The sequence below is a fragment of the Lonchura striata genome, chromosome 1 (genome assembly GCF_050655825.1).
Source record: "Lonchura striata isolate lonStrDom1 chromosome 1, ASM5065582v1, whole genome shotgun sequence".
NCBI classification, from domain to species: domain Eukaryota; kingdom Metazoa; phylum Chordata; class Aves; order Passeriformes; family Estrildidae; genus Lonchura; species Lonchura striata.
Genome location: NC_140703.1, coordinates 79,456,587 through 79,481,445, shown reverse-complemented (window position 1 = coordinate 79,481,445; position 24,859 = coordinate 79,456,587). Strand labels below are relative to the sequence as shown.

At 41.0% G+C, this 24,859-nt stretch overlaps 1 protein-coding gene across 11 annotated transcripts in view; it reads right to left on the bottom strand.

Moving 5' to 3' along the window:
- Positions 1 to 2,317: 2,317 nt before the first annotated feature.
- Positions 2,318 to 24,859, bottom strand: part of FARP1 (FERM, ARH/RhoGEF and pleckstrin domain protein 1) — a 200,425-nt gene continuing 177,883 nt past the window's right edge. For 10 of the 11 annotated variants that reach the window (XM_021530281.3, XM_021530283.4, XM_021530284.3 and 7 more), the window contains 11 exons: positions 21,053 to 21,134; positions 18,186 to 18,423; positions 16,060 to 16,190; positions 12,941 to 13,009; positions 10,934 to 11,023; positions 9,795 to 9,877; positions 9,341 to 9,453; positions 8,678 to 8,841; positions 6,116 to 6,223; positions 4,957 to 5,108; positions 2,318 to 3,897 (listed from right to left, as the gene is read on the bottom strand). In XM_021530281.3, coding sequence (XP_021385956.2) covers positions 3,816 to 3,897; positions 4,957 to 5,108; positions 6,116 to 6,223; positions 8,678 to 8,841; positions 9,341 to 9,453; positions 9,795 to 9,877; positions 10,934 to 11,023; positions 12,941 to 13,009; positions 16,060 to 16,190; positions 18,186 to 18,423; positions 21,053 to 21,134 — 1,312 coding nt within the window. In that variant the 3' untranslated portion in view covers positions 2,318 to 3,815. Of the gene's footprint in view, positions 3,898 to 4,956; positions 5,109 to 6,115; positions 6,224 to 7,131; positions 7,269 to 8,677; positions 8,842 to 9,340; positions 9,454 to 9,794; positions 9,878 to 10,933; positions 11,024 to 12,940; positions 13,010 to 16,059; positions 16,191 to 18,185; positions 18,424 to 21,052; positions 21,135 to 24,859 lie in introns of all 11 variants that reach the window. The other variant, XM_085581527.1, reaches the window with a different exon arrangement.

Here is a 24,859-nt window from a genome sequence, read left to right as displayed (position 1 = left end):
AGCAGTTATTGCCCATGTGTCAGTAATGATATGCAGAAAGGTTATTAAACAGTGTTGGGTTTTTATGGCAATCAGCTCAGAATTTGTAGCATTTGCAGATGGCAGTGATTTAAAACCCACCTTGTAGCCTCCACCTGCTAGCCCAATGAAACTGATTAAGTGCTCATAACAAACTACATTTGCTCATCCCCTCGTGGACTGCACCTTTACCTGGTGACAGACTGTGTGACAGCTGCACTCCTGTAGTTGTACTTCATTAGTTTTCTGCTGCTAAAAACCGTATGTGTAGCACATGGCCCATTATTTTGTCCCCTACCAGCTTTCCTGTGCCCCCAGTGCAGAGGCAGTGTCCATGTGCTGTAGCAGCTGGAGTTGTGCATCTGCCTGCACATAGGTAACTGTGCTTTTGAGGGCTAAGACCATATAATTGGTCCTGTATAGAAAGAAAGAATGGGCAAAATTGGGCTTTTCAGGTCTTGATCCTCTTTCTTGTTCTTGGCTGATGGAATGACAGGCTATTACGCCTGATTTTGTCTCTAAAATTAATTTTTCTTCCTCCTTAGTCAGAGACTGTTATCAAGATTTCTGCAATCACAGCATGTTTTCCCCTACCTGCTGACTCGTCTTTCAGTCTGTCATTTTTGTCTGGTTTCAGCTGAATTTACAAAGGCATTAAGGTGTCAGTGTTGTTCAAATAAAATGTTCTGAAAAGAGGTAGGTTTGAGGTGTATTATCAAACACATCTTAACAGAGGTTAAATTAGACAGCAGATAAATGGTGGAGATGCTTAATCTTGTTGAAAAAAACCACAGGAGTCCAGGCTTTTTTGATCCCTTTGCCTGTGGTGCAACCTCCTGAGGCAATGAAGTCCCTGTTTTGTTTTATTTTTCCATTATTGGAAACTGGCAGCTATTTCATGGTGAGTAACAACAACACCAGCAGCAAATCTCCTTGAGTGCCTCCTCTGAGGTTTTCCTGGAGCTGAGAAAGATGTGTTTAGTGATAACTCCTGACCTGGCACACAGTGACCCTGCCTCTCTGCAGGCCCTGCTTCGCTGAACAGGCAGTGATATGATGTGAATCAGAGTTAAAAATAAGTGGTTGTACAGTTATACATACGAGTTTTCTAGTACATTGAGTTTTATTCACACATGTGGACTCTGCCTTTTTCCAAGATATGAGCATCAAGACAATTGATTTTACTCTCCTACTATCGTTTAAGTTTTGGGTTAACCCTAGGAGTAGACACATAGAAAAATGCTGACAGATGACAGCAGTTCAAATGGTTCCATTTTAAAAAGAAATTAAAAATCACACTAGTAGAGAAGAAAAAAAAATCTTATGTTAAACATTTTTTTAAATCGGAAAAATAATGCAAAAAGGTGAAAATGGTGATTAGGTGAGTATTCTGAAATTTGGTCTTTGCTTTATTTTCCAAATTTGCTTTGTGTAAAAATGAAACTTAATGAGAAAAGATGCTACTTGATTTCTTTGGAGAGCTCAGAATAAACTGCTACAGCAGATTGCAGTTAATGAACATTTTATCCAACAAGCCCCAGGGTTCTAAATAAAAATTCAGTTTTGACTGAATTAAGGGCATGCCCCTCAATGTAATTTCCATTAAAAAAAAGCTTTTCACTGTTATAGATAACTACTCTAAAGGGAAGAGGCAGGGCCCTGGCTTGTAAAGTACTATTTTACCACTCAATAATAGTAATTTTTGGCAGGATCAGGTATGCAGCATTTTACTTCATAGCAACATCAAGTGCTGTTGCTTTTTCAGCATTGTTTTCCCAAACCAGTAAGGCTGCAGCTGAGCTGTTATTCACCTATGCCATGTTATTTCCTCTTCTCCTCGCTATGCAGATCATTGCTCGCATTCCTGGTCAGTCCTGAAGCACTGGAATCCCTGTATGCTACTACAGGGTAGGGTCACAGGCTTGGAATGGACAAGGCAGTGGGACCTGCAGCTGAGAAAATGGGCTTCAGATTTTCCTTCCTACTTTCTGAGTTTGTCCTTCAGCACATCCTAGCCAGAGCCAATGCTCGAGGTTAGGTGTGATTATTGCACTGGTACATTGAGCCAGGGGCATTCGCTGAGGAAAAGAGCAACTGCAGCACTCTACCTGCCCAGGGGGCTGAAGGTCTCCATGCAGCTGAAGGAAATGCTAGGAAAAGAGTTTCCCTTTGTCAGGGTGTGCTTGCATTTGGCCATGGGGACTGCTGCTTTTCCTAAGGGGTTTGAAGCCCATCCTCATCTTGGACAGAGGTTTGGGGGGTAACAGAAAGAACGCTTTACTGGCAAAACAGGCATATGTACAGTGGTGGTGTGAGGTATTTTATTCCCTTTTGTTGTGAGCATAGCTGTAAGAAGCCATTTTACACATCGCACACAGACAAGCCATTAACAAAGCAAGTAGCTGGATGAAGATAAAGCAGGGATAGAGCTTCCCCAGCTTTGTTTCCCAGACTGACCTTCAGGCTCCCTCTGCTTAGCACCGTGCTTCCTCCAAGACCTGTAATGGTGATGGGTGTTACCAGCACATCAGACTTCTGCCAATGGAAGTTTTACATCTCCCTAGTGACAATGTTTCTTAAAACATGGGGGAAAGCATCCAAGCCTTGCAGATACAGTGCTGCCAAACTTCTCAGCACACCAGCTTATCCAAAATGCGGTGCCAGCTGATGTTAAAGCTAGGCATTCAAAATGGGTAATTCTGCTGTAGGTTGTCTAAGTCGCTCTCTGTATGCCTGAGCCCCAGGGGAGAGAGGGAGAGACTGAAATTCCAACAATAAACTGGAAGTCAATTTGGGATGGGTAGCAAGCAGGATGAAAACTTGGGGCTAGTACCCCCCAGCTTAGAGCAATTTAGTTACCAAAACACTGCAAATGAATCACAAATAGCTGCGGTTCTTGTAGCATACAGGTTTTCTTTCAAGTTTGTAAAACAAACAGCAGAATGTCACCACAGCCTTTAATTTCTTCTTGTACATAACCATTCACAGTACATTAACAGCCCAAATAATATTGCACTGGATTGTTTTAAAAATTTTTTGTCTTGCAAGTAGTACTCACTTTTCAAAGCCAACAGATGAACAATTTGGTAAACTTGCACCAAAAAATGGTTAGGTAAGAACTCTATACTTTATTTATACCACATGAATTTGTGACCCCAAAGGGAAATGAGAATGTCAACTGTTTCCTTGTTAAACATAGAAAATTAGTAAATCATTGCTGATTAAATGTAGAAAGACTGGTGAAAAAAAGCATGAAATCTGAAAGTTATCTCATTCCTGTTAGACTGCTTGCTGTATATATAATTATATTCTATACTGTGAAAATCCATCTACATTTAAAAGCCCAGCAGTCTACAGATTAACATGGTAAAAAAAATAATATATTTTTATGTAAAGAGAAGAAAATAGTGTTTGCCTCAGAGGAGAAAGTTTTCAGATTTCAGTCATCTGGGAGTTCTTTTAGGTGCAAATTTGAGGCAACAAAACATCTTTTGGCATTTGGCACCCTAATAAGGACAATATTTTAATACTGGCACAAGCTAAAAACAGCACAGAATGACAAAATACAAGACATGAAATGAACCGCAGCCACTGGGATGGTGGTAAGCTAATTTGTTTATACGGAGAACTTAAACAGTTTTGCTGAAGAATTGTGAAAGTTTCTGCAAAACCATACTTATTCTCTTCTTTTACCAAAGTGTAAGTTTTCTTAAACTTGGAGGGAGAAAAAAGAGTTTCAATTGTCCTCTAGAAAATCAGCAGCTGCTGGACAATCAACACAGCGGCTTGTTCAGCCATCAATAGGCGTGAGGCTCTTTGTGACTCAGAGCTCGAGTGCGTGAGGCAGAGCTGGTGGCACTTCGGATCACTTCCATCCATCTGTGAGAAGGCACGAGGAGAGACACAAACAAAAGAAAGGTCAGTTCCCAGGGGAGAATTTCTTGACAGATACAGTCTGTGCTATTGGTTGTACAGTCTGATTTTTAGTGCCTGCGGCAGCATCTTCCTACTTCGCCCCTCAATCCATCTCGAGGCAAGAGGATCAACTGCCAAAACTGTAAGGAAGTTTAGAGAGAACCGACAGCAGGTAATGGGATCCAAAACTCGTGAAGTTAATAGTGGTTTTACTTGCTCTGCAGACACCAAATATCTTTTTTCTGAGTGGTCCAAGCAATGATCAATTGAGACCAACCATTCTTAATCTGAGAGTAAAAAAATGTACTTTAGCTGCAATTTGTGATTATTTTTCCTAGAACTGATAAAGGCATTTCATGTTTTTATTTTTTCACCACTTTGCCTTGTTTATAGTTTTGGACTGACATGGCTAAAGGTTAAGAGCAGTTTTCTTTGATTAGGATATCGTGGGTTTTGACATATTCATGCTTCATATAAGAGAGCTAAATTAGTTCCCTGTATGATCACAAACCACAAATTGGGAGGAATAGTGCCTTTTCCCTGACGCTCCATGTATCTGAAGTTCAGTGGGAGGTGTAAAAATTACATGGTGAAGTGGCATAAATATGTAGTAGGAACAGCTGCTTCTATAAAAATTGGAATTTTGTTTCAGGTGGATTTTCCATGCAGTTGTACTAAAGGAAGTCAAGCTATTCTGAAGAGTTACTGAGGTGACCTGTGATCTGTTCACATGCTTCCTGAAGTCTGAGGCATGGAGCTTCCCAGGCTTCAGCCAGCCTCATCAATTCTGACTGGGTAATTCCAGGTCTTGCAGTAATTACTATTACCTCTTCCATACCATCACAACCAATCACTTGATTTTAGTGGTATCAGGTTTAAAATTTCCTTCATAATTTTAAAAGATCATTTTCCAGTTGCTCTGAACCACTTGTCTCCAACTTATTAAATAAACTTTGTACTTACTAACCTTTGGAAGAATGCTTCTGGAATTTAACAAAAATTTTCTCTCAAAAACAAACTTACCTTTCAAAGGTGTATTCACTTTCAGCCCTGAAGTAGTACACATGGGATTTGAAATGTAGCTTGAACACGTAGTCTTTGTGAATGTTTTCAGATTCAGTAGGAAGGGTAAGTGAATATCCCAATAAAGGAAGGCTGGCTAAAGGATGATTGTCCTGAAAAGATATGATGGAAAGTGCTGTGAGATCAAATGCCCTTAAATAAAGAGAACACGTAAGTAAATAGAAAGCAGATACCCATTCGTTTAAAGATCACTGTGTTTCTACACGTGTGCAGAAAAATACCAGATTTATACAATTGCAATAAGATTGTCTGGTAGTTTCAGTTGGTCATCATTACAGATCTTTTGCATAAGGATCTGCTGCTGGCTGATCCTCTCAGTATTTCCTTGAAGGAAAGCTGGCTAATATCTTGGAGTTTCATTACTTCCAAACTGATGAACATAATGCCCCATCATTTGCCACTGCCAGGGCACCACCCAGGTTCATCCTCAGCTTGCAAACTCCTACTCCTTTAGAAGTGTGCTGGCCACTCAGCAGGTTCACTGTTGTAGTCCAGTTACTGCATGGCAAACAATTTCTTTATCCCTCTTACATGTGGAATATCCTTCAATTCCTTTTTTAGTCATTAATGATTGCTGTAACAATGAAAGCACAATGTAGCAACTAGACTTACTTTGTGCTTATGCCCTGCTCAAACAGATTCAGATGTCCAACAGATTCTAAATAGAAATCCCCTACTTTTGCAGTAAAATATTTGTTCAGGTGGATTAAATTATTGACCACTGTTCTCTTATTTGGCTTAAGTGTCAGTAATGGTAAACAGAATTTGTAAGTCACAATTAGGTTTTTAATTGTAGTGATAAAAAGCCTGGTTTAAACTTGCACCACAGCTTCCGAGCAATGGTGAGCTCTGCTGTGCTTTCAAGAATGACACTGTGACTGCTGAAAGCTTCAGGAAAGAACTGACCCAGGAGCAGTGAGAACAAGCCCTGCTCTGTGTGCTAGTGGTAGTAAAGGCTGTGTGGGGAGCCGTGACCATTACACCTGCTGCTCCAGCCTACAGCATCCATGACTGATAGCCACTTTTCTCTCAGATGCCTCTTTGGAAAAGAGCCCCCCACTGTCTTCTCCCAGCCACTCACACTTGCACAGTTGGTTACCTGGTGTGATTTATAGAAGAACATGCAGAAGTTGGTGAACACCACCCAAAGCTTCTGCCACCCGTTGCTATTTTTGAATTTTCTTAGCAGATTTCCAGACAGCTGGTTCTGAAACAGATCAAAAGCAGCCAAGTAAAACAGTGCAAGGTGCCTACAGCTTAGTTATTGTAAGAAAAATTATTTGCTTTTATCTGGTTTTATGTGACCTGGTTGTAAATGAAAATGCTTTGATTGACTGGACATACTTTTCTTCTGCATTTTTCTACTCCTGAGCAGTACTTTATGTAATGTATTTGTTTGTTTGCAGCTGTGTACTTCCAAAAACTCAAAGCTACTACACTAATTATCAACTGAGGTGGCTTTTGGCAAGCTGCTACTACACCTCAGTCTCGTTAATCCTACTCTCATCTTTTAGAATGGTGCTTAAATAGAATGGAAACAGAAAGTCTGACATGAATTTGTGATGTAAAGGAAAATTATGACATACTTTAGAATTGCAGATAGAGATTGAGGTCTCTGTACCCAGGGACTTCACATGGTACTTTTCAAAGATTTCAAAAACAAGGACTGAACCTTATTTTTAGCTGGATTTTGGAACATTTAATATAAAGGAGGAGTAAGCCATAACCAAGTACATGTACTTAATGGCTGCTTGAAGCAACTGCTCTTCACATAGTGAAGATGGAAAGCCAAGCATCACTGTTCCTTGCAAATGAAGGGGGATTCTCAGTGGATTAATAATGACTTCCCATTCCTTGTTGACTGTGAAGGGCTCTTGCCTGGCTCACAATCTTCTTTATCTATTGCAGAAGCTAATACCTTTATCTGTAAAGTTTAATAGTTGAAATCTGGGGTTCCTGGTGTAACTACAACAAATGAAGTATTCTGAAAAAGTTCTGTTTTCACCGGCCTTGGATATGAATTAAAGCCTTTCCTTTAACTCATCCTGTTCTCTAATATCTGTACTACTGCCTCCTTGCCCTAAGTTACAGGTGTACTCCTTAATTTTCTGTTACCTCATTACTCTGGAGGATATCATAAAAGGACAGGCTTTGCATTCGGTACCAGCAGACATATGAAATGGAAACAGGCCGCTGATCACTGATCAGTCCAGCAGGTAGGGAGGAACAGTCACTGACAGAGAGAGGATCTTCTACCACGAGAGAGACAGAAAGGAGGGAGAGACACAAAGAAAATAAACGGTAATGCTGAAGTGAGAGGCACCGACAGGACGACGTGAGCATGAGCAGGACCTGCCACGCATGGAGCAGCAGTGGAGCTGGAGATGTGTTCACAGAACAATGCATGGCTCCAGGCTGTGCTTGGTCTTCACTGCTTTGTGTTCATTTGAGGCACAGAGAAGGAAGAAAAATGAGCAACAATGAACACTGATCTCAAACCTAGTTAGATTTGCCTAACTAAATGTTTTAATCATTAGAATGAGTCACTGATGTAAGTTCTATATCTGTTTATAATAAGCCCTCTGCTTTAGGAAAAAATACAAAACCTTGTCCTGTGCTGAACTATTCCTTCCTTGCAGGATATAAGAGTATGAAGAATGGAAAATCCCACCTACGTGGGACTGAAATGAGGCTCTACAGTCAGCATGTTTTAATATGGAATAATTCTGTCATGCTTCAGCAACAAACTCACCTCCTGTTTAGAAACAGAAGCAGTTACACAAACCGTGAATATGTTTGTCCTTGTATCCCTGTGTTCTCCATCAGTATGTCTTCTCTAGAGCAATGGTGGCCTGATGTCTGAGGGCTGCCACTCGAGTGCAAATCCACACAGCTTTAAGATTCCTTTTTCCATTTTCATAAAGCATAAATTTCCATTTGCTGAGGGCTGTGATAAAGTATACAGCTCCTTGGACTGTCTTTGGTGAAGGAAGAACACCTCAGCAGGCTTACCACCTCATCCTAAAACCTACACTGAGCTAGGAGTCTTTCTTTTCAATCTTTGAAAAGACAATGTCTGCACCTTGGCTGTTGAGTACAGAATTAACGAATGTGTATCAAATTGGCTTAGCTGTGATCAGAGTGGTAAAAAAGGGGTTTATTTTGAGGTGGAAAACGCAAATAAAGAAAAAGCAGATGAGACTGAGCAATGAGACAAGGTTCCAGAAAAGATGGCTAGGTAAAGAAAGTAAGTTAGTAATACACATAATTAAAACTCTGGCTGCAGCAGCTAAAGACAATATCCTTTCCGCTCGAGCAATGACTTAATGACTCTGTAACTGAAAGCATTAAGACAGTTTGAACTGCTTTACTTTCTAAAGGGCATCAGCTTTTTTTTTTTTTTTTTTTTTTTGATAGTTTCGTCTACGAAAATTACTGCTCTAACTGATTTTACAGAGGTGCACTACAGGAGCAGATCTGTACTTCTTGCATGATGCTTTATGCTGTCATTTGGGAATATGGGAAGCACTTGAATAAGTGTGCTTGAAACTTCCCCAGGAGGAGACAAGGGAACAGCGCACTTGTTAAAGAGGAGCAAAAAGGAAATTGTCATTCAAAAGCGAGCCTGGAGCTGCAGTTCAGGTTGTTCTGAGGCAGATACCTCCACAGCAATACTAAAGTCGATCATTGAAACACTGGTATTTCTGTGCCAGCAGACGTGCACCGTAGTGTTGCCACGGTGTGGTGACTGACGTTCGAGTGAGGTGCGGGATGCACTGAGGTCGTCCTCAGATTCCTGGTCTACAGTAGTTTCATCAGGAGACTCTATGAAATGCAGGGAAAAAGCATCTTTCTTCCTCTATGCAACAACATATATAATTGGAAAAATTAAACATATCAATTCTGTCTGCAGTATTGTGAATTAATTTTAAAACACCGTTTTCAAAATAATTTTGTCCAGATTTTAAATAGATTATTATATTTTATATATTTCATTTATGTGTTTCTGCAAATGTTAGAATTAAAGGCTAACTACCATGCTTTGTTGGTGTTTTTAATACCTTTCAAGGACAGGCACTGCCCAAAGAGTTCCTGGAATCATTATGCTTAAGTCACTTCTCTATTCAATGAAACTTTCTGCTAACATCAACAAGAACATTAAAGTGGCACATATCTCAATATATCTATACATATATATGTATATAAATCAACTTCGAATGTCTCAGTTTGACCTGTGGCCAGCACTTCTCACCACTTTGCTTAGAAGCAACCACCAATCATACTGACAAAAGTGAATAAAACCTACTCTCTGGCATTTACTTACTATTGTCAGGTGGGCTGCTTGCCAGTAACTCTGGGGCAGGGCCACTGCTTTTCTCCGCCAGGTCTATTGCCATCTGGATGTCCTCAGTCCATTTGTCCATTTCAGCACGGGTACTAACAATGAAAATTCATCTTTTATTCACTTTCATACAGGCTGAAAACAAACTCTAAGAAATAGACACAAGCTGAGCTTACTTTTAACTGAAATAAATAAAATCAGACAGAAGATGCTACTTTTTTTCCCCTGATAGTTCAGTTTTGCTTCCAACTTGCACAACTGCCACTCTCTTGTGTCTCCCATCCACTTTTTTCTTAATAAATGGCTTTCACAAAAGAATATACCTTTGAGGAGATGGTTTTAGGAGCAAATGCAAACAAAATTTTGCATCTCTGTCCCATTGTGACAGCTGCAAAGAAATACAATTCATACATGGACTTTGTCTCCACTGAATTACCTTGCAGCAATGACGATGGACTGGTGTTGACCTCGTAGTGTCAGACAGTGAGGAACTCCCCATTCCTCCTCACTTTCCTCCATCTGAGAGGTAAAAGGCAAAATGCAGTCAGATTGCAGGAAGTACATATTTCTTAAGGTGAAACAGTGAACTGAATGAGCTCTTACCATTGGGGAAAAGAAAATAGGAAAAATGCTCTCAAATTTGAGGTAGGTATTAAGGAAAAAAACAGTGCCTTGCAAGTTGGAAGAGTAGTAAGTTCTGGAATAATGTCTTGAACCAAAAGCATGGCTTTGTCTGCTTTGTGCCAAAGAAAATAGCAGTATTTTTATCAGAAGAGTGATTTATTGTACAAAAAGGATGTGTTAAATGCTGGGAGTGCTCTGGAAACTGTAGCATAGCACAGTTCTGATGAGAGCAAGTCCGGGCCAAATGGCCATCAACAACTGAATAGATCCCTTGAAATGCTAGATAAAACTTGAAACCTTGCAAGTGTTTACAGAAAATCAAGTACTGTGGTAGTGACAATTAAATTCTCAGGAGAACAGCATAGAATTGATACCAAACAGTGAGAAATTCCATTGAAAATAATAGAGGGAATGAAAGCATTTTGAAATCAGCAAAAAATATTTTTGAAACAATACAAGAAGAGGTAAATAGGCTTAAAATGGCTATTTTCCAGAAGAATTGCTACAATAGCTCCAAATAACATTTTGCTGCCAGATTCCCCCAACTTTGGCTTTAAGATATAGAGCTAGAAATACTAGGAAATGCATTTTTTATAGAAATTAGATTGTTACAACTGTTTACTTGTCTTGTATGTGTCTATAATGAATTGGTGATAAATTAGTTGTAAGAATCATGGTCAAATTAATGGTTGAAAAAACCAAAGAACCCATCTCCAGAGAAGTCTGCATTGTGAGGAAGCAGTCCTCAAAAATGCCTTTTCCCTCCTCATTTTTGCTACGTGATCACCTCTGTGCAGAAGGCTGCAGGAACAGATGCTGAACCCAAGACAGATTTAGAGAACACCTTCCCTTTGCTGCTGTTTTCAGCCCAGCAGAAATTCATCAAGCAATTAAGATGAGACCACAAACGGCCACTTATGCATTAATCCCTTAAGTTCTCACAATACTTACTGTCATGCCATACAGTGGAAGATGTCCATGGACTTTAAACTGATTAGATGCTGTCAGACCTCTACTTGTGTATAACAGGATATCATTAAACTAAAAAGCAAGGATAAGCATCATTACAGTGGTTGGCTGGCATGTATGTATGAAAAAAAAAAAAAAAGAGAACAGTGAATACAAGAAAGCTGAGTCCTAATTAATTAATCCAAAACACTGGCTTCCACAATATTCCACTACCTAGTGTTAGCACCTGTTATCTTCTCTGCCCTCCTTTCCGGTTAGTTTTAAGTATGTTTCCTTAATTTTCCACTGGATATTTTTCCAATGCCTTCTAATGTTCCCTTTGTGATCTCTGGGTCAGAACTACCAAGGCACAACAGGGGTGAAACAGAGCAGTACATTTCACACTCTGCTGCACTTTGAAGCTATGGAAGGTGTGTGCTTCACCAATATTTTCTCTTTGAGAGAAAAGATAGGTAAAGCTACCCAAGAGGTGAGTCCAGCTCAGCCCGTTAAACAGAGTGGCTTTCTTTTACTCCCCCTATTCAAAGGAAGCTGCAAGAACTTTTTTGAGGTAGGTGGTTTTAGGTTAAAAATACCAAGGTGAAGGGACTGAAAATCTCAATTTGTAGAGCTTCCTGCAGGTAACAACAGTTGTCTGAAGCATGTCAAATGACTGCCTGCATTTTGTTGCCATAAAATGAACAGAATATTTTCACTAGGCCACCTGGGTCAAAGGGTGTTTTTCTCAAACCAGATCATCAAGAAAATCATACTCTGTGGTGTGAAACATAGCTCTTACCACAGACCTCTACAATGCAGCAGCAGTAATTCATAAAGCTTTGTGGATCAGCCACTAGAGGGGGATTTAATTTTGCCAATGATTACATATGTATTTGGAATCCCACAGTACTGACCTGGGATTTTACCTCCAAATAGATTCTGCTGCTTAACACAGATAAAAGACTTCTTTAACAGTGAAAGCAACTGACTTGAGAGTCTAGTTCTCAGATTTTTAATGTTTTATACATTATATAATAATACCAAGGCATCATCTAGTATCTGTTGGTATGCAAGAAAATATGCACTGTATTCATTAGGCTTCCTCTTCAGTGCCTTTAAAGGCAGAGGCTAATCCTACTCAGGTAGATTTATCAGGTTATATCTTTGGCTCATTTGAAAGATTAAATGTCAAACACCTTGTAAAATCTAGCACACTCACAAGCTTTTCAACATAGCCACTGCTTTCACCTTTTGCACAAAAGAAGCCAAGGAAGTATTCTACTGCCACACTGCACTGACTCTTCAGGGTTTTGTGTACTAAAAAAATCTGTGCACTCTGCTGGGTGTCCTAAGATACCAGCACCAAGGGTACAGCAGCAGTAACATGAGGAGCTTGGGAGCAAATCAGCTGGCTGGGAAGAAAAGAGAGGAGGAACTATCCAGTGGACTCTTGTGGATCAGAGACCAAATGGGATCACCATGACATCAAAGTGGTGGGAGGAGACAAACTTGCCTAGTGCAAAACTTACAAAATGTGTCTCCAAGTACAGGCAGGTCCATCAAAATGCTGGGCACTCATGTTGGAACTGGATGATTTATGGAAAAATTTGATTCTGTAATGTGTTCTGAGAGCATTATGTGAATTATTGTTCATATCACCAGGAGTCACTCTTTATCTTCTTTTCTGAATATGATCACTATCCTTGGTGCCACTTTTCATTTTGTAATGACTCTGCTTTTATTTAAGACAAGGTGCAAGGAGGTATTATTTTATCATTATATTCACAATGTCATATGGAAAATAGTTTTCTCTTTGTAAGAAGCAGTTACAAAGAGAATATTGGATTTGAACAGAAATTTAGGTTCTTAACAACCAGCTGTGTGGGGATGTACTATGTTAATTTAAATAAGGCTGTTTAAAAAGACTTGAAAATTCAAGTCTAACAGTTATGTCTAGTAGATGCCTAGAGGTACATTTCATTGTACAAAGAAAAATTGTCTTCTGCTTACCAGAAAAAACATCCGTTGCTGTAAACCTTTTCCAGACAACTTACTAAGACTGCCCAGTCTAATAAACTCCTGTGGAAAAGAAATACAAGACCAAAATTTATCACCTGCAGAAATTATGATTTTTTTAGTATGTAAACAGAAATATGACTAATTGGTCATACAAATGACTTGACTGTCAGTTACCAAGACTTTTAATTTTATTGAATATGTTAGAAATCTAATTTATAGGATAATTCCTGTTTGTAACTGTCTTTAGGATAAACTCCTTTTATTCATATTAAGAAAATTCAGCTAAGCAAAATTGTTTTTATCTGATAGTAACTCCTTCAGACAGCTCCTCTCTTGTCAGTTTTTAAGGAGTATTTTGCACAGCACAAATGACATAAAAACTAATGATCTGTGTGTTCTTCGTTAGCCACTGGTAATCTTCTGTGGTGCATATGGCATACATTGCTCTCATTCACTGCAATGTAAAACCAGTTACACGATTCAACATCACCATTAGCAGCAGACAAAGAAAGACATTTGTCTGGCAGTGTGAGTTACCCCAGCACCATCCATGTCATATAATACAGCACATTAATTCAAACCACAGTGTTTAAGAATGTTTAGGGATGGCAAGAGAGGAAAAGTAGCACATCTGAAACTTTGAAAAGGGTGGATTTCTTGGGCTTATTGTGAGTTATGCAGTAACTCACCCTTATATTTCTCTGAAACCCATGAAAATATAATTTTCCAGTCACTCCCTCCTGCTTCTGCTAAGAGGTTTATATTTATTTATTACAGTCTTTCTAAAGTCATTCTACTCATACTTGTGGATGTAAGAGCCTATATAAAGCACCTAAATCACCTGCATTTTAGGAATAAATTGGCTCAGATCAACCTGTTCAGATAAACAATGCAAATGCCTTAGGCTTGCTTTGGTGTGTCCAGTCCCCCCACCTGCACTGCCTAAGGGCTGAAGGGTGGAAAAGTGGCTAAAGGTGGTTATCCCTGTACCACAGTGGGCTCATGGCACCAGAGAGGCCACTGGAAGCTGTTGCTGGCCACCAAGGAGTATTAATCATAATTAGTATCATGTGGTACCACCTGATAGTCCCTGGCAGGCTCAGCACCAGCATGGCCAGTGGTGCTGACCACATGGATCCAGAGCTGCAGGTCACTGCCACCTGCAAGGACGGCCAGCCACAGGGGGTTTGACGTCCAGTACAGGAACCAGCTCAGCAGCAGCAGACATCCTGCTCTGGGATGTCCCTGTCTCTTCAGGGACAACCTGAAGAGGATGGGGTTTCAGTAGAATTTGCTTCCCAACCCTGCCTGCAGCAGGGCAGGGACTTGAGTCAGAGCCAGAACAGCCAAGGGCTGGAAGCAGCAACATCCTGGGCATGTGCCAGAGTGCAGTGGCCAATGCTTCTCATCTTGGCAGGGAAACAACTTCTGCCCCCCATCTGCCTTTTCCTTGAACTTCCTAGGACAGGAAGACTGCTCAGACTTTAAATAGACTAGGGTAGCAGAAACACACGATGACAGCATTTAATTTCATGTGATAGAGAGATGAAGAGGCTGTGAAATGTCCTGAGGGACTTGCCAAGGATGTGAACAGTCTCTGGATAACTAGAAAGAAACATGAGCTGTGGCAGCTGCTTGGAGACAGGGAAGAGGTGAAGGGAGGAAGTGGGGACCAGCCATAACTGCAGAAATACCTGTGCTCAGCACTGCCTTCCCAATGGCACATCAACTTCAAACATGGCTGCAAGTTCTGGTTTTGTGTACCACACACAAAAGTCAAGGGAGTGGGGAGGAAACTACTTCAGCAACAGACAACTTTCAAGTTTGCACACACAGATACTTGTGCCTATGAAAATTAAAAAGGCTACAAATATTACACTGTGGCTCATTTGTTTTGAAATGAGCCTTTGATTTTTAAAAGGCATGATAAGTAAGAAAGAGATGTTGGTATTCTTATGTCCCAATTAAGTGTTTAGTTAAGGCAACACTATCTCAAAAATTATTGCCTGATGTTACATGTAGACTGAAGAGACTGCTCCTCCCCAGGGCCATGAGTTTCACAGCAAGGCATGGTGAAAGGGCTGAAGTTCTTCCAGCACAAATGCCTTACTTGCCTTGAATCTGTCAAGCTCTAGCATCAAGGGCTGGGAAAAGAATATAAGGGAAGCAGAAAGAAATGTGGAACTGCTCAAGCTCTGAATGCTGTGATAAATACTATGTTTTTACTGCCTCTGTCATAAAAGGTCTTTGGAATTGCCTAAAACTCCAAATCTATGCCAAAGACAGAACTTAAAAAGTCAAAAAAGGTAATAAAGAGGATTGCCTTTTCCTGCTTTAAAGGTGCTGGTTTTGGCTGGGGTAGAATTAATTTCTTCACCATGGCTGCTATGGGGCTTTATCTTGGATTTGTGCTGGGAACAAGTAGCTGAAGACAGGGTTGATAATAAAGAGATGTTTTTGTTATTGCTCAGCAGGGCTTACACAGAGCCAAAGCCTTTTCTGCCTTTCCTACTGCCACACTGGTGAGGGAGTTGGAGGTGCATGTGAATCTGGGAGGAGTCACAGCCAGAACAGGTGACTCAAACGGACCAAAGGGATATTCCAGACCATATGACATCATGCTCAATGAAATAAAGTGGAGGGAAGTAGAAGGAATGGGGGGAACATTTAAAGTGATGGTATTTGTCTTCCCAAGCCACCATTTCATGTGCTGCGGCCCTGCTCTCCTGGGATGGCTGAACACCTGCCTGACCATGGGGAGCAGTGAATTAATTCCTTGTTTTGCTTTGCGTGTGTGCATGGCTTCTGCTTTCCCTGCTAAACTATCTTTTTCTTAACCCATGATCTCTCCTGATTGCTTTCACCCTTCCGATTCTCTACCTGGTCCTGCTGTTGGGGCAGTGAGCAAGCAGCTGTGTGGTCCTTGGCTGCTGCCTGGGGTTAAATCATGACATTTGGCATTATTATATTTACATCTGAGAGTTTCTGGCTGCAGAAAAAGGTTCAGATGATGAAAGGCAATTTTACACGTGCCCCTAATAAACAGGTTTTGAAAACATACCTAATGACTTGAAATTGTATCAAATCTTAATCACAACTCTGTTACTTACCCTTCCGGGAATCACCAGATTGTCCATGCCTATCAAGTCTTTCTTCAATTCATGCAGCTTTTGGAAGTTCTCCATCTTTATCATATTGCCATGGAGCTGAGCCACCATTTCAGAAATCTCAGCCAATGCAGCTAGATGGACAAATCCATAAAGTGCTTATTAAAAATTTACAAGAATGTTCAAAAAGAAATATGGCTTTTGTCAGCAGCACACAGCTCATGAACCTTCTTGTGCTACTCTTCTCCTCTACAGCATAAAGCTATTCAGGCAGACTAAAACCCACACAAAATCTGCATATCATCTTATACAGTGGATGGGATGGAGTGTTGTGATGAAGAGACAGACTATTTCCTAAAAATTTGCCCTGTTTTAGCCACAGTAACTTTATAAGAAGAGTATGGTCAATCCCGAGCACCAATGAATGGATTCTCATAAAGGACTTAAATTCCTACAACTCTGATTTAGGGATGTTCTTTATGCTTCAAAAAAATGCATTTTCCCTCCTGCTTACAGCACATTGGATCAGGTCTGTATTTGAAAAGAGCAGGAAATGGCAGTGTCACTTATTGCATCATTTCAGATGGCAAACACCTTGGGGTTTGTTCTCAATCCCATCAATGAGAACAACTAAAGGGCTGCACATCATTGAATCACATCATGGCTTTACTTCATTCTCTCCAGAGACACCACCAACTCCCTGTGCCATCACGTGTGGAAGCACCAACCTTGACACACCTGGCTGGGTAGGCCGTCTCTGAATGGACCAAAGACATAGGCTGACAGTGCCAGAAAAGCAGCTACAGCCATTTATGTTAAAAAAACCACAGCCATGTGAATAGTAACTGTAGTTCCATCTTCCTTCTTACATCATTGCTCAGTACACCGTTCACCCACGTGCTAGTGGGAGACATGCTCTCTTCTGGGATTAAATTAACCTTATTTTTGCTTCCTTCAGACTCTGACCTTTAAAACAAAACTCTGAAAACACCTTATTAAGAAACTGATCCCAGAGTGATGGGGTCTCTAAGTCACACTGTCCTCGTGTTCTCTTATTTTCACCTGTGAAACCTCTGTTTGTATACATTTCAAAAGTGAAGAAGGAGTCAGCCTGCTACACTCTCCAGGGAGAGGAGAATGGACACATCATCCTCATCCTCTAGCCTTGGCTGAAAGAAATGCAGGCACTACTCACTGCCTTCTTTGAGATCATTCAGGGAGCAGCGACATTTGGGCCAACACCTGTGTCACACAGCACTCCAATGTCACAGGTCTCTGGCATTTCTTACTGCCACGGGTCAGGTAAGCTCTGCTTTCTGTGCACTGCCTGCTGTGGGTCCCATCCCACAGAATCTGAGGGAGCTCAGCTCACTTGTTATGCCTGGGAGCAGTTGTGCTGAGCACTGCTCCCTGCCCAAGTTCTTCCATGGATCTGCACCAGTGCACCAGAGACAATGGAGTTATCCTTAAACACACACAGGGGATGGGCACAAGGAGGAAGGAGAACAGACCATTAGAAAGAAATGGCAGGCAGCGAGTTCAGGCTACAGGAGGGTAATTTCTTCATGTTTGGAAAAAAAACCAAAACCAACCCCAAATCCAAAACCAACTCATGCTGGCTGCTTTGAGCTCCTGAAACAAATCATGGAAATGATAACAGAGCAAACTGTATTCTTGAAAAAGAAGACAAATAACACTGAAAGACAGAATAACAGCATCCCTACTGGGTCAGACCAAGGGTTCACCTGGGCTAGTATTTTGTGTTGTTAGAGGATCTCCAGGGAAACTAGGAACAACACAAGCACACATGGTATGTTCCCTGTGCTCTCTCCCAGCCTCCCAGCTGTTTTCAGTTCAAGAGACTTCCTGAACCTGCTGTCATTTCTGTGTGTTTAATAACCCCTAGCAGAATTCTCTTCCAAGTACCTGCCCGGAGTGTGGCATAATGAGTATAGAAGAGCAACCTTAATCCCACTGTTTGTGGTGTTCTGAGTGGTGGATTTTGAAACTCAATCCTTTTTATGTAGGCTTAAGAAAAAAAAGATTTTTCTTTCTTCCAGCCATACACCTCTAATGGATTTGGATGTCATTCCCCAGCTCCAGGAACTGACGTCTTTTCTCTTACTTACCTCTGGAATCCCTGAAGTCTGTGTGGCTTGGAGGGTAGTGCTTGCAAAGCCTCTCCATTATCTGCTTGTAGTGCATAAGCCTGTGTAAAGGTCTGAGGAGGAAGGTATTGAGAGGCAAGTAGCAGACTTTCTGTAGCTCAAAATCTCTGCAAAAGGTCTCCAGCTTGCGGGAGCTCTTGATCCCATTCTCCAGCTCGATTAAAATCTCATTGTGCTTTCGCAGGTGAATTGTCAATTGCTTTTATGCATGAAAGAAAAGAGGAGGCTCTTAACAATCACTGAGAGACATGACTCAGCCCATACCTAATCCAATAACACATCCAACTAGCACAGCACTGGAGATTTTGCAAACAAAATCACTGTACAACACAATGGTTCTGATATTCACTTGCCAAGGAGAAAAGGCATTACTCATTTGAAATAGACACCCCCACCCCCTCTGCATTCCCGGGAAAGCTAAAGTACACAATTCAACAAAATTAACTCTCTTATCAGTGAGAAATACAAAGGCAAGAGGATGACATGAACACAGCTCATGCAAGTAGGTGCAATGGAGACAGCCAAAAAATGTGAATGGGATTTTCTAAAAGAATGAAGGGATTTAGATGCCCCAGTTTCCCTTAGGTGGTTTTAGGGAACAGCGATGCAGGCAAATGGACTTCTGGCTTCTGCTCTCCTCTTATTGATGAGAAGTTGCATCTCTTGGGAAAGTTAACGAACACAAAAACAGAGGCATTGCCCAAAAGAAATGGGTATGTTACAAATTCTTCATCCTTAGACTACATCCTCTTCTCTTTAGTGAAGTCTCTAAAGAATCCCACTGGCAGCAGGGGAGCTGCACACCAGCAGTGAATGAGGTTTGCATGAAATACATAACTCCATTTAGGTCTCAGTATCACAGGTATTCACAACTCCCCCTTAAAACAGTTTAGCAGTAGTTTTTTTAACAATTTACACAGGGAATTAATTGTGTTTTGCAAAAGGTAAACTGGCTCTTCAGGATGCACAGAGCTTCTCTGAGCAGTCAACTACAATTTTCCAGTAAATGGTAGAATATTAAACAGCAGCAAAAAGAAACTGAATGGACTTGAGAAGAAATTCTGTCTTAATCTGAAGTTTGTGCTTTTTGACACATTTCCAGTCAGCTCTCTCTCTCCTGTGATTTGTGACATGTTTACCAGAAACATACCTTCCCTAGAGCCAAGCTGCTTCCTCCACATACTGCATACTCGTTTTACAAGTCTGTAACTCAGGAAAAGACACAGCAGAGCCTCTGGGCTGCTACAGAGGCTAGCCATTAATTACTTTTCTTAACTTCTTTCCTATGTTAATTAAACACGAAGTGTCAGTTTTCAGATCTTTTAACAGGTCTCATGATAAATAAGTACAGTTTTTACTAACTTTATTTCTGTTTCTTGTGCCATTCTTTTAAGTTAAACTAGCTTTTTTCTCTTTACTCTACCTATCAGTTGATCAGTGATGGTGGATCTCAAAGCAAATGAAGTAAAACCCTTTAATGGGAAAGGGCTGCCAGGTCTGTTACAGTAAGGACTGTACACTGCCTTCAGACTAGTGACCCAGAAGGACCTGCAGACAGCAAAGGACACACAATTTAATGCTGCAAGATACCAGAAGCAGAGACAAAGTCTATCTGAAGTTCTCTGGTATTCTCAAAACTGTGAAGAGCTGCATGTTTCTTGAGAGCAGAGGTGGAGGTAGAAAAGTCCCCTCTACATTTCTTCCAATGCATGTGAATTACATCTTGAGGGGAAAAAGCAGTTCCTGGCTAAGTACACTGCAGAGAGAGTAAGGCTGCCTCACTGGTGACAAGGCTGTCTGTGTTGGGGATGGTAAATGGAGCTTTCTGTGCTCCCTTTTTCTGACCTGCCATATAAACGCTTGTGCGCCACTTCGCTTCCCCGCGCCTCTCTCGGTCCTTTTGAAAGACAAACCGAGTCCTAGCCAACATCTCGGGAGAGCTGTAATGATTAAACTGCCCTTTCCTCCAGCCAAGGACTCAAGGCTGCTCCATTTACTAACTGCAGAATGCCCAAGTGGCCATCCCCAAGGAAAGATTTATTGGAGAGTTTCAAAATCACTCGGAGATCCGTGTGCTGAAGGTGAAGTGCCATGTTCTGCCCCACACTGACCTGGATGTGTAGATACATTACAGTAAGGTGAGCTTACATCTACACTGTACAAATCTGTAGAGTTTTCACAGGCTCCTGTGCCTGCCTTCAATGCTATTTTCTCATTAACACAGAGCATTGAGAATACTGCTCTGGCCAGACGAAGAACAGTTGCAAAGTCTTCCAAACATTATACCTAGATTTATGGTTCATACATGTATTTTTACTTCTAGTTTTAAAGGCATCAGAGGCAATTATTCTCATGATTCAAAAACCTTTCACCTAACTTGGCACTGTAGTGCACAAACATAACTTTCCCAAGTCAAATCAATATAAGCTTATGGTCACTAATCCTGCAATATCTTAACATGAATATTTGCATGAAAAAATAGGCACACTCAGCATTTGAATAGTCTCTTCATCCACACAAATTCCAGTGCTTTACCTTCTTATTTGAAGGAAAAAAGAACTGGAAATGAAATATTCCTGAACTTTTGTTTGCTGTTTCTGTTCTCAGGAGAGTGGAGGAAAGAGGTTCAACAATTTAAAATCAACTTGCAATTCTGAAATCCCAGGGAAATCCACCAAATGCTTGCTATGTCATCAAAGGAAACTTTCATAGCATAAGCCTTGATTACAATTGCCAAAAGCCAGCACAAGAGGCAACATCATATGAAAATGAAAAGCATACTGAACTTAATCTATGTCAAAGCTTAGTAGTTATAGGATCATTCCTACCTTCATACTCTGAATGTTCTTCAGCATAACATCTCCAATTCTTTGGTAATCTCCTTTAATGTGAGCATTAGAGCGGCCTTCCCTGTCAGCAACAGAAATTCCACACACTTCAGTCATGCAATAAAACTGCATAATCACTTATAAGCACTGAAACTCAATAGCTCATTTCTTTTAAAATCCTGACCCCCATGCTCCTTCGCTCATAAGCTTGTGAGGAGTCTTTCTGACAGACATGTAATTCCCAGGTACAGTACACCCTTCACCCAGCCTGCCTTTCACTGCTAAAAACAGGGAGGACAGGCACTTAACAGAAGGATTAGACCTTTAAAGAAAATTTCTAGCAGTTTTGAACACACCAGAGAAGGCTGGGAATGGTCTGGGGGAAAAGAAGACATCAGAGTCCCATGAGAATATGTGTCCTTAGAGCAGAAGGTTAATTCTGTTCAGTTACAATGGCTGAACCCCAGAACAGGACCTGGGGGTGCTCTTCCTCTCATGAGTTTTCTGCTTGTGCAAGGGACAGTGGGGCCAAAAAAAAAAAACAACATTCTTCCAGCATCTGGCTTTGACTCATAAGTGTTACATACTGGCAGGAATTTCCATTCAGTATTTCACTTATGGTATTAGAAATGCAAAGTGCTGCCTCCCACCCAGCCAGCTGCACTTCGATGAGTGCATCATTTGGAGCAACACTGCTCCTGATAAAAAAGATACTCCTGTATCTAAACCCGTGTGTGAGACAGGCAAGGATACCACACTATGAGTGAAACCAAACACGTGTTTTTTAAAAACACAAGGGGAAAAATCATGACTATAAGAACCTAACTCTTACAGATCTGTTCCAACAAAGCTATGCTTTTAGAAGAAACCACTAGGAGTATGTGGGGAGAAGCACTGTCCCCCTCCCCTTGCCAATTTTATCTTTCATTGATAAACAAGGGATTATTCCATCTTCATTTGAACAACACCCAGTTTCATAGGTTGTCTTTAATAACTTCCTATTGTGTTAACTCTCCCAGGCACTCACATGCCTATTTAGGCAAGGAAAAACAGTACACATCAAGATTTTTAATGTATTTTTTCTGAACCCAAAGGTTACACTGGGGTAGGAAGCTGGGTTGTGTCAGTGGTAACTTTAATTACCATCACTGTTTTGCAAAAACATTATGTCATATAAACATTGCCATAGTCAAATCATGCTCAAGAAATGTCTAAACTGAAAGTGCAATTTCTGTCTTTAGGAAGCCTCTGTCTGTCAAATCATCTGCACTCTATGCTGTTATTAATTCTCCCTTCCCCCATGAGATACCCGTCCAGCAGCTCTCCCCACTTAGATTTCCTGTGACAGGTTGTAAATAAAACCTTCCAGCCACTAAAGCTCTGCTCCAAGTGATGCATATCCAAGTGCTCCTGATTGAAAACTTCAACCACTTGGAGACCCAGGCAGCAGCCCCACACTGGCAGGAAGCAAGGGAAAGCCAACCTGTGCCCATGAAGCCAGCATGCAGCATCCACTCCCAATGGTTCATGTTGGGCCCCTACACACAAGCTCAGAAGTGTCAAAGACAGATGAAATTGTGCCGCTGCCAGCAATGGAATGGTATTCAGCAATTATCTCTATAAGAATTCTTGGTTTATGTGTTATTCTCTCAGTCTCTGGCACTGCCTGAATCCTTTTTCATGTGTCTATGTTTGATTTAATCTAATGGACTTTGGCAGTTTTGTACCTTTTTGAGTATGAAATATGTAATTATCTACTTACTGCCAAGATAAATATTAAGTACATCATTACAGACTGCTTCTTCTAAGTAGACAATGCTTTTCTGATCTGAAGGCTAAATACAGATTGGCTAGAATACACAGTGCAAATGTCTTATCTACTAGCTGGCTACTTGGTGGCTGAGCCCAAGCCTTAAAGTCACACTGAGTGCTTCCAAAAGCTAATAATTAATGGGGCTGTTCATGGAACAGCCAGGTCCTTATTTCCTAAAACTGCCCCTCTTTAGCACCACCAGCACTGACTGCTTGCAAAGCATCTCACCACATCAGTCACACACATCAGGAATAGTCCCTCTTCACTGGCATTGGCTACAGACTTCTAGGGCTTTCAAAATTTGCTCTGCATCTTGGCAGAGTGACAGAGACAGAGAGAAGGGGGGTCCCCAGAAGCAACAGCCTCTCTCCAGCTGTTGGCTGAACAGTGAAGAGCTGAGTGTTACCAGAGCCCTCTGCCCTGGCTGACAGAGATGACCTGTGCATACAGATGCATGAAGAAATAAACCCAGGGTTTTCTTAGGAGAAAATGTGATGGCTGCATCCAAATACAAAGAATATAAAAATAAAACCCAAACACACAACACATCAGATGATGTCTTACTGCTGCAACAACCCAGAGCACAGGAGCAGGGAAGAGAGTTCTTCCTGTAGTGTATGTTTTGAATAACAACACTCAGCTTGCTGAGAGGGAAGAAGCAGCTCATTTGTTGTGCATCAATGGCTAAATTGTTCTTCTTACTCCTTGTTTTCATGGGTCACTGTTTGAACATGGTATCTATCTGCCAGTGACAAGGGAAAAAACTTAGGGCCTAGGATCTCACAGCTTTTCATCAGGAGCTGATTTATGATGCCCATCTCCACAGATGTAGGAGCAGCTGTCCCCATGTCCCCTGTCAGTGCCCTTACTCCACTGACATTGTGGGAGAGGTCTAAAGCCACTGAAAGTCATGCTAAAAAATTAGGATGTTATTGGTCATTATAAGATAATTTCCCATTTTTATCCAGTAGTCCCTTCCTTTCTACATCAATGAAAGTGTACAATAACAAGAAAAGAGAAGACTGGCTTACTGGTAAGAAATCCAGACACTACCTTATATATATATATTACTCTAAACAGCTATCAGCTTGATTTACAGGGATTACACAAGCAGCCCTGTGAGATTTTTGAATTACATTAAGTTCTTAGTGTATATAATTAAAAAAATAATAGAAGGAAATCTCAAGTCACTCCCTACCCTTGATCAGAAAGAACAGAAATTCAATGGGGATGGTGGAAAAGCAAAAAAGAAGAGAAAGATATATCAGTAAAGATTTTTTTGAGGCAAATACAGAAGTCTTTGATTGCAGCCCTTGAATTGCAGCCAAAATAATAATAAATCAATTGTAACAAATTATATTTACAATGTGTGACCTTGTGTTACATGCTCAGGAACTCCCTCCTGAATACCATAGCTGGTTCTTTGACCACCTACATGCTTTGAAGTTTATGACTTTATTATTAACTAAAGTTCTAATAATAAAAAATACCTTAAACATTCCACATTACAACTGCCTTTTAAATAAGAGGCATGTTTTGTAATTGGAAAAGAAGAGCCAGTAAAAGCAAACACCCCTTTCCTTGCTTACACCCTGATTCTTCCAGCACTGCCCACTCCAGCCAGTACTGCAGCCAGACTTTCAGCAGTGAGTGCTGCATGACATGCTGCTCAGAGCCTAAAAATGCACTGCTGAAGCCATCAGCTTCCCAGAATCTTACCAAGCCTTTGGAGGGTGTGCATACATTTAAAGACTTTGGGATGGCTATCCCTGTTGTGGGAGAAACCCAACCTACAGCAAAACATGCATCAGTAATGCTTTTAAATGGTAAGGGATCCGAGCATGTAACACCACTGCATGAAAATGTGCTGTAAATGCAACAGCATTGCACATCTTGCTGTGGAACAGCCTCAGAGCTGACCCTGGGCATATCCTGCCAGGACAGCCACAGAGACTGATGCAACATGGCTCTAACTCTGACTAACAGATCCTGGA